Source organism: Podarcis pityusensis (assembly GCF_964106645.2).
Source record: "Podarcis pityusensis genome assembly, chromosome: 2".
In the NCBI taxonomy this organism is placed as follows: domain Eukaryota; kingdom Metazoa; phylum Chordata; class Lepidosauria; order Squamata; family Lacertidae; genus Podarcis; species Podarcis pityusensis.
Window position 1 is genome coordinate 122,207,341 of NC_138029.1, and position 9,869 is coordinate 122,217,209.

The 9,869-nt window shown below is 43.3% G+C and overlaps 1 protein-coding gene across 3 annotated transcripts; it reads right to left on the minus strand.

The window, feature by feature from the left end:
- Positions 1-1,374: 1,374 nt before the first annotated feature.
- Positions 1,375-8,928, minus strand: LOC308469834 (uncharacterized protein). Of its 3 annotated transcripts, XM_080992832.1 has the most exons (6): positions 8,828-8,920; positions 8,710-8,795; positions 7,143-7,225; positions 5,997-6,123; positions 2,693-4,081; positions 1,375-2,537 (listed from the first exon to the last, which is right to left on the minus strand). In XM_080992832.1, the coding sequence occupies exons 3-5, from the start codon at positions 7,155-7,157 to the stop codon at positions 2,994-2,996; spliced, it is 1,230 nt and encodes a 409-aa protein (XP_080848958.1). In that variant the 5' UTR covers positions 7,158-7,225; positions 8,710-8,795; positions 8,828-8,920; the 3' UTR covers positions 1,375-2,537; positions 2,693-2,993. The 3 variants fall into 3 exon arrangements, with proteins under 3 accessions (XP_080848958.1, XP_080848957.1, XP_080848956.1); XM_080992831.1 differs by having other exon boundaries at positions 8,710-8,928; XM_080992830.1 differs by lacking the exons at positions 8,710-8,795; positions 8,828-8,920 and having other exon boundaries at positions 7,143-8,686.
- Positions 8,929-9,869: the final 941 nt, after the last annotated feature.

Consider the following 9,869-nt stretch of genomic DNA (forward strand, 5'->3'; position numbering starts at 1 on the left):
TCCCCCCATATTGGGAGTCAAGGCGGTTTACTGAAAAAGCTGAGATCGTATAAAACATGATGATTACAAAGCCCTTAAATCCCCATAGAGAAAATATATAAAGAACTCTTTTAAAATATAGCTAATGCTCACATGGGCTTAGCCAGGATTCTTGTTGGGGGGGGGGCAGGAACTCATGGGCTATGCCCATGAATAATCATTGAAATAAGCAACAAGGGGGTCCTTCCTCTTGGACCTGGTCCTCACCAACGGAGGAACAGAGTCACAAAGTGGAAGCACTGGGACCCTTGGGAGAAAGTGATCCTGTTCTCCTGGGTTTCACGATGCAGAGCCAAGGGAAACCCGAGTGGAGTCAGACATGCAATCTGGACTTTAAGAAGGCTGATTTCCAGCAACCAACATTGTGGTTTTGTTGGCTATTTGCAGTATGGTAGCGCTGCAGAGAGCTTGCTGGGGAGACCATGCATTAATAAGGGGGACTCAAAAAGTACTTAAACAGGGTTTTAATTACAAAAACAAAAACTCCTTTTACACTAAATGCATCAACAACAAACCAGACCCAACCACCAACCCATCCCCCAGGGTAATGGGAGAGCTAGGTGCTGCTCCTTATATACTCTACCCAATTGCTGACACAGCTTAATCAGTACAACTCAGCAGCACCTGCTATGCTTCACAGCTGTAAAGCTGGGTCTCGTTATTTTGCTCTGGCCCCTTAAAGACATACACATGGAGTGGAACAATGATGAACCTTTACATCTAAAGTAACCATTCAACAGTTTTATGTTGTGAACCGCCCTGAGATCTACAAATGAAGGGCAATATACTAATTTTGATGATGATGTTTCTTCTTCTCTGGCAATCATACACAGCTAAGTAAGATTGTCTTCCATGAACATGATCAGTGAGTCCATAAGTGACTGTGGAGGCCAATTCTGGATCTACACATCCTTCCGCAGTGGGGACCTAGGTTTCTGGGCGGGAGTTGATCACTGTGAGGGTTTACCAAACGTGCCTCCCTCTTAGCATGTTTCTCCCTTTCGTCCCAAGTTCCAGCGTCTTCAAAGTCCACAACACCTTTGTCAAAGGCTGTTCCCCAATTGGAGCGCTCTCATAATGTTAAATTAGATCATCATCACCATTCATATCCCCCTTACATGCTAAAATGTAAGCTCTGCCTCAGCTGTCATCTGGGAGCACCCATTCTAGAGGACGGCCTCCGTGGGAGACAGGAAGATGGGTCATATGGCAACCCTAAATAAAACAAGGAAGCTGAAAGGCATGGCCAATAAAACAAGCTGAACATAACAACAAAAAAATCCCACGTATAACAAAAAGTCAGAAGATCAGGATAATGTCCTACAAATTGATCAATTCTATTTCTATGCCGCTTTTTATTCAAATAAATCCCAAAGCGGTTTACAAACGAAAGATAAAAATAACATAATGGAACATCACAGCATAAATCATATAGAATACTTTACAAATCATCAGTAAAACAATCACAAATCTTAAATAAAACAATTACCATCTATGTAACACTATTAACAAAACAACTAAAAAATAAGTTAAACATCACAGTTACACCAAGAATCATATTATAGGATTCATAGAGTACGACAGCATCTATATCTGTAAAACAGTATTAACATTAACAGAACAGCAACAAAACAAAGTGTTGAATTTGTACGTGTGCTCTCCCCTCCTCTATGACTCATAAACTTCATTCTATTTAATGCATCAAAATACACCTGCACATGATGTTCCTTGCGATGGAGGTGGTCAGCACAAAGACTGTCTCCCCTCACATCCTTTCTGCCACTACGACACTTCCATTTTCATAACTGAAAAATGGAATACTGCAATTTGGAGGTTGGGTGATACTTGGACGTGTGTTCAACTTTGATTAAAAATATCATTAGTTAACATATCTACATGATCAGTGGGAATGATAAAATACTTGTAAAATCAGATTAGACCCTTAAAACTGGTTTCCAGTTTTCTTAGGGAAAATGCCTTATTTTTACACAGATGGTACAGGACTTATTTGCAAATGTCAAAAATGTTTTATTCTGCGTAACGAAATTGTTTGGAGGGTTTGCAATAAACTTGGTACGTATTATCACTTATAGTGGGAATGTCAGTTAGTGCGAGATTTTTGGAATTCAATTTTGACAGAAATGATAACTATTAATGGAGAAGCTATTGTTGGTTGTCCAAAATGTTACAGAATATTTTTGATGATACCAATGTCAAAATAATTGGCCTCGTATAGGATCTGGGCAGCACAAAGTAATTAAAACACAAGGGAAAACAACCCAAAAGCTTGCACTCACTCTGGAATATAGCTAAAACGGAGAAAGTTCCTCATAATTTTGAAAAGGACTAGAACGTCCAGACATTTAAAAATATGATTTAGCATTTCATTTTCAAGGAAACCCTCATCACAAGCCTGGCAAAGCTGGAAGTGTACATGATGATCTGATAAAAGTGATAGTCTTTGGTTGGTCTTTCCTATTTTAACGCATGTGCCACTACTCATTCTACATGCCCAGTGGCGTAGCGTGGGGGGTGCAGGGGGGGCCGGCCGCACCGGGTGCAACATCTGGGGGTTAGGGTTAGGGGGCGCAAATCCACGGGTTAGGGGGCACAAATTACTTGCCTTGCCCCGGGTGCTGACAACCCACGCTACGCCACTGTACATGCCTATCTTATGCTTTTGTTTTTCACCTTTTTCATCTGTTGTTATCATTGTTCTTTTTTATATAATTATTCTCCCTCTTCGCTCGCCTCTATCAATACCTGCCTCCCTGCCCACTGCTCAGACTCCTGCCGCTTATGGACACTGGCTGAACAGGAAAGTTCAGAGCAAAAACCCTTCTCTCCCCCACAATAGAAGGCCAATGGGGCTCAGACCAAGCAAATGTCTATTGTAAAAAAACTGGAGTTAAGCAAATACAGTACAAAATTAACCAAAGATACAGTAGTGAATTCTAACACTGAGCACAGTATTTGCTCTGGTCTCCGCAGGAGCTCTTGATAGGACTAATCATTATCTTTTCACATTCCAAGCCTAAGATGTGAGTAAGATAGCTACTGCGACTAAAGCTCTTTCCGCACTCCAGACACTCATACGAACATTTGTCTCCTGTGTGAGTTCTTTTATGTCTAGTGAGGTGACTACTCCGAACGAAGCTCTTTCCACATTCCAAGCATTCATAAGGCTTTTCCCCTGTGTGACTTCTTTGATGCAAAGTAAGGTTGCAGCTGCGACTGAAATTCTTCCCACACTCCAAACATTCGTGAGGCTTTTCCCCTGTGTGAGTTCTTTTATGTCTAGTGAGGGAGCCACTATCACTGAAGCTCTTCCCACACTCCCAGCATCCATAAGGTTTCTCCCCTGTGTGGGTTCTCTTATGTCTTGCGAGGTGCCTACTCTGATAGAAGCTCTTTCCACATTCCAAACATACGTAAGTTTCCACTCCTGTATGGCTTCTTTGATGCAACGTAAGGGAGCCCAGGCGACCAAAGTTCTTTCCACACTCCAAGCATTTATAGGGTTTCTCCCCTGTATGAGTTCTTTGATGCTGAGTAAGGGAGTAACCTTCCCTGAAGCTCTTTCCACACTCCAAACATTTGTAAGCTTTTTCCCCGGTGTGCGTTCTTTTATGTCTAGTGAGGCTGCTACGGTCACCGAAGCTCTTCCCACACTCCAAACAGTTATAAGGTTTCTCACCTGTACGAGTTCTTTGATGGAGCTCAAGAGGGACACTCCGACTGAAGCTTTTCCCACACTCCCTGCATTTGTGTGGTTTTTCACCTGAGCACAGTCTCTGAGGTGAAGTAAGCCTTGAGCAGGAAGCAAGCATCTTTCCACACACTTTACATTCATACTTCCTCTCCTCTCTGGTGATTTGATTTCCGTTAACCTGAGAGGCGGCGGATTTACTCCCTGCCTTCTGCATTTGTCTCCCCTCTTGTGTGTTGGTTCCATCTTGAACCCCCAGCTTCCTTTGCTCCTCAGCTGTTTCAGGCTGCACTTCTGATGGGTCCCCCTCAGCCGGGATCCCCCAAACATCTCCTGGTGGATTAAAAGGGGAAACTGGTAAAATGCTGTTTCTGTATAAATGCACATCTGCCCATACAGGACTTTAACATGGACTTGAAACTGCTTGGGTCTGCATGTGGTGGACATGTGAGAAAATGAAAGTTTTGGGAAATGATTTATAATGAATTGAAAAAGGTATTTAAATATACCTTCCCGAAAAAGCCGGAAGCTTTTTTGCTAGGCTTGATGGGAGAGGAAATAGAAAAAGCAGATCAAAGGTTATTTATGTATGCTATGACTGCTGCCAGAACTTTGTTAGCCCAAAAATGGAAAGTACCAGATTTACCAACAATAGAGGAGTGGCAGACGAAGATGGTGGATTATGCGGAACTGGCAAAACTGACCTGCAGTCAGCACTCAGCACCCTGGAGAGAGCTGGTGGTAGGAGCTGTTCAAGAGTGGTACAGACTCCCTTGTAAATTGGGAGCCTGTCAAGGATCCTTGTGCTCCGGCTCCTGCATTGGAGGGGGTTGGACTAGATGACCCTGGGGTTCCTTCCAGCTCCATGATTCAAGCCACAAAATGTCCTCCTCATCCAAGGGGTAGCCCTCCCTCGATATAGCCGAGAACTTGGAATTTCAAACATTTAAAAGTTAACATATGGTGGTGGGCTAATAGAGGCCAACATATACCAGTGCACAGGCCCACAAGAGAAGAAGAAAAAGAGTTTGGATTTGATATCCCACTTTATCACTACCCGAAGGAGTCTCAAAGCGGCTAACATTCTCCTTTCCCCTCCTCCCCCACAACAAACACTATGTGAGGTGAGCGGGGCTGAGAGACTTCAGAGAAGTGTGACTGGCCCAAGGTCACCCAGCAGCTGCATGTGGAGGAGCGGGGAATCAAACCCGGTTCACCAGATTAAGAGTCTACCGCTCTTAACCAGTACACCACACTGGCTCTTTCTATCATACAGTAAGTTGCTTTGAGTTTACTTTTCATTAAAAAGCAACTAAATGCAATGAATTATAAAATACATAATACAGTGGTACCTAGGGTTAAGAACTTAATTCGTTCTGGAGGTCCGTTCTTAACTTGAAACTCTTCTTAACCTGAGGGCCTCCTGCTGCCGCTGTGCGATTTCTGTTCTCATCCTGAAGCAAAGTTCTTAACCTGAGGTACTATTTCTGGGTTAGCGGAGTCTGTAACCTGAAGCGTCTGTAACCCGAGGTACTACTGTACCTGTCTTCATTCTGTCGTTTATACCGCTTAGCGAGCTAGGCGATTCAACAATCCAGGACTCTCCCAAAAGCAATAAATCACAACCACCACACAGGAGACCCCTTAAGTCTTTTGTTTCCATGCCATGCAGTTGTAAACGCAGTGTTATCAAAATGGCATGTTTGCCCTCCCCCCAAACTGAGCTAGAGACCTCCCTCGACAGAAAAAAGAGAGAATACAATGGTACCTCGGGTTACATACGCTTCAGGCTACATACGCTTCAGGTTACAGACTCAGCTAACCCAGAAATAGTACCTCGGGTTAAGAACTGTGCTTCAGGATGAGAACAGAAATCGTGCTCTGGCGGCGTGGCAGCAGCGGGAGGCCCTATTAGCTAAAGTGGTGCTTCAGGTTAAGAACAGACCTCCGGAATGAATTAAGTACTTAACCCAAGGTACCACTGTAAAGGAATTAAGTAAAGTAACTCCTGGGCCAATAAGCCCAGGACAACTATATCAGAGGCAAGTCCTGATTGTGGACTTCCTACGGGCATTTGGCTGGCCACTGTGAGAACTGAATCCTGGATTAAGTAAGACTTTGCTCTGAACCAAATGTTCTTTTGTCCAGGAGAAATTAACAACACTCCTTCTAGTGAGCTAGTTGATAGTGCCACCAACAGGAAGCCATGCCTTCCGTAGCTACTGATTAAGGAAAAAAGGATCCTTACCCAGAGAGGCCACCATCTCATGGATCTCCAGCATGACCTCATCATACAGAGCTCTCTGAACTGGATCAAGCAGGGCCCATTCCTCGTCAGTGAAATTCACGGCAACCTCCTTGAAGCTCACCGACCTCTGGAAGAAGAAAACAATTCCCTTCCTTGTAGACACTCCAAGGCAAGGTGTGGAAAGCATCTCCCCTCCACTCACACTCCAATGGGCCAAGTGGGGATTTTAGCTGCAGCGCTCAGAAATCACCACTGCAGCTAGCTCAGCAAAGACACAATTTGTGGAAGCTGTGAAATGTGTCCATTCCGTGTTAGGGACAAGATTCAAAGCAAAGCTGCCAATATCGTTGTGCAGGTATACAGATTATGATGCATCTGCCTTTGCAATACTGTATGGTTCTGGTTGCCTGACCTCAAAAACAGAATTGCTGACCCAGAAAATGCTGGGAAAAGAGCAACCAACATAATCAAGGAGTTGAAGAAATAAAAAGATCTTCTAATTTAGATGTACAGAGTTATGCATAGTGCAAAGAAAAGGGAGGGATATTATCAATCCTCTGTGATAATAATAATAATAATTATAATAATAATAATCTAGGCCCATCCAATGAGACTAAATGTGGACAAATTAAGGACAAACGAAATGATGTTGTTATTTATTATTATTATTTACCACCCATCTGACTGGGTTGCCCCAGCCACTGTGGGCAACCCCCCAAAAAACATTAAAATACAATAAAACATCTGTCTTTCCTTCTTTCTTTCCCACCCATCTGGCTGGGTCTCCCCAGCCACTCTGGGCGGCTCCCAACAGATTAAAAACACGATCAAACATCCAACATTAAAAACTTCCCTAAACAGGGCTGCCTTCAGATGTCTTCTAAAAGTCAGATAGTTGTTTATTTCCTTGACATCTGATGGGAGGGCGTTCCACAGGGAGGGTGCCACTACCGAGAAGACCATTAGAAAAACATTGAACAAACTATAGGTTTCCCTGCTGGCAATAAGAAATACAGAAAAACGAAGCTGCCAATCCACTTCCTCAGAAGCACAGGTGTCAGAGGCCCCTGCAAAGAGTCCCTCTGTAATAAGGAAGGACGCACTCCAGCTATCCCCGACATCTCCCCCCAATGCTCTTTCCCCTACCTGAGCAGGGCACATGGTGGTCGCTTCCTCTCCAGGGTAACGTAGGGAGGATCCACACTGTAGCTCAGATGAGATTGTACAGCCTGTGAAAGGGAAGTGGTGGCTGAATGAAAACATTGAAGATAAAAATTTGCCCAAATTAGCAAACAGGCCCTGAAAGCGTAACACAGGCATAGGCAAACTCCAGCCCTCCATATGTTTAGGACTACAATTCCCATCATCCCTGACCACTGGTCCTGTTAGCTAGGGATGATGGGAATTGTAGTCCCAAACATCTGGAGGGCTGGAGTTTGCCTATGCCTGGCGTAACGTGTGTTTGAAAAGATTTATTTTAAATATGTCAAGACCAGTAAATGCATTACAAATTTCCAACTGCAATATTACGAAAGAGAAACCAATGGCACATTACACACTGAGAAAACGTGGAGAAATGAGGGGGAAATAAACAACAGCATATGCAAACAATGGTTCTGGAAATTCAAAATAGGAATATACAATTTACGTCAACTCAGTAAAAGAATACGCAAGCTCATTATTACCTACAACTTAATCAATGCTGGCCTGTCCTAACTCCACCAGCTGACCTAAAGTCACGGCCATTTAACTGACATGAAAAACACAGCTACCAGTCCAGAGTGAAACTGCTGGCCTTAGATAAGTGGTACTAGACTCTAATCTGGTATCCTGGATATAGGATCCAGAAAATTTCAAACAGAAAAACAGGCCAGAAGAAAAATATTGTAAGTTACAAGGGGAACAGATGCATTAAGGTTTCCATTCTTAAGCTGTACCTTGACCCCATGAAGGTCACCCACCCACCAAAGTTAGTCTACAGTTGAGTGTGGGGAGAAAAGAAGATCTGGATCTGCCCTGCTGGATGATAAAAGATTTTCTACACCTGTTCAAAGGGAAAGAGCGCACAGCAATGCATAATTTTAGGGGAAATTATATACAGAAATGCATTACATTAGGGCAAATATAAGAGGAAAATTGAAACTAAAATGCTAACTAAATTTTCAAGAGGTCCTTTTGTTTCATATGTCAAAACGTGGGCAACTAAAAGCAACTTAAGTTTAACTGGGGAAAATGAATCACGGAGATAAAAATAAAATTGAAAGGTTTGTCCATGCCTATAGGATTTTTAAAAAACCATTTCGCATACTTTCTGCCAGCATATTTCAAAGAAGCCAAAAAGAGAAACTGAGAGGGAGCAAAGAAGCAAAGAACAGTGGGAATAAATGTATTTATTACTTAGCTATTTTTGTTTTTAGAAATGATGGCTTTAGGCATATTGGTTTCCACATGGGCCTGTGAATTTTAGCTGCGTTCTCTCTTTTAATGAATGAATTTATTATTATGGTCACAGACCAGTTCCTCTCTTTTAATTTTATCTGCGTTCCACTTGTGAGATTTTTTTTTATTTGAAAAAGGCGGTTTAGAAATATTGAAAATAATATAAAATAACTACAGCTGCAGCTGTCCAGGATACATTCCTAAGGACCAGCCATTTATTTTAAAATGAAATATTTTCAGTGCAGAGGAGCACTTTTGTTCTCTATTGCAAAACCTTTTTTCTCTCTGATTCAGCTCCTCTTCTGCCCTATGGGAATCCCAGCTCTTTCCTCCTCCTTCCTCCGTCTTTCCTCCTCGGTCCTTCTCCTGGAGGCGGCAGGAGGAGAGGCGGCCTTCCCTGCGGAGAAAGGAGGAGAGAAGAGAAGATCTTCTGGGAGGAGTCTATAAGATCCGCCAAGAAAAGCAGCCGCCTTCCTCCGCCAACCCAGCGCCTAACACAGGAAGTAATACCAGAGACAGGAAGCGGAAGCTCCGCCTCTGGCGCGGGCTCTCCTTCAGCTCTAGGAATCTCAGCTCTATGGCCCAGCTTAACCCTTGCGGAGCCGACAGACGGGAACCTCCCCCCCCCTTTTCTTTTTTCACTCTGGGAGCCTTTTTGGCTGAGGAGCAGGTTTCAAAGGCTCAAAGTTAATAAAGAATATGTCGTTTAGGTGGTTTACAACTATATAAGATACATACCTACCATGTTAAAATACACAATAACCATCTCATCTCAACATTAAGACTTCCTTAGTTCAAATATACAAAAAGGCAAGCAAGTTGAAAGGCATGACCATTGAATCAGGCCAAATAAAAAATTCCCCTTCTAAAACGAAATGTCAGACTTTCAGGGGAATGCTTTTATTTTTTCCCCTTTAAAATTGTTTTTTTGTGTGACAAATCTCTACATCCTTTCCGCAGTGGGTGGTACTAGTGAAAAGGTCCTGCGACATTTTCATAACAGAAAAATGGAATACCAATATAAGACGATGCTGGAATCCGGAGGTTAAGTGATACTGTTGTCTGTGGAACTATAATTAAACTACCATTTGTTGAAATAGCTGCACAACCGGTGTAGAACAATAAAATACTGTTATAAGAATTTTTAGGTCTTGTGGTTGTTTAGTCGTGTCCGACTCTTCGTGACCCCATGGACCAGCGGCTTCTCCTGCATGACAACTCCAGCTGTTCCTCCTGCTTTAAGCCGCTCCTTGGCCGTGGAGACAATGTGGGAGGGGATGGAGGGGACTGTGATGGCTGGACTCTTATCTGGGACTTTTGTCTTCCGCCTCTGAGCCTCCTTGAAATTCCTCTCCACCTCCGATTCCCCAGACTCCCCCCCCCCCATCTCCTGCCTCAAGGGTGGCAGAGACCACCAACTGATGGCCTGTTCCC

Coding starts and splice junctions, on each gene's coding strand:
- LOC308469834 (XM_080992830.1), bottom strand. CDS start 7,337: ATGGAGGGCTGGAGTTTGCCTATGCCTGTGTTACGCTTTCAGGGCCTG. Junction 6,124..7,142: donor CCACCATGTGCCCTGCTCAG/GTAGGGGAAAGA, acceptor TTCTTCTTCCAG/AGGTCGGTGAGCTTCAAGGA. Junction 4,082..5,996: donor TGAGATGGTGGCCTCTCTGG/GTAAGGATCCTT, acceptor TTAATCCACCAG/GAGATGTTTGGGGGATCCCG.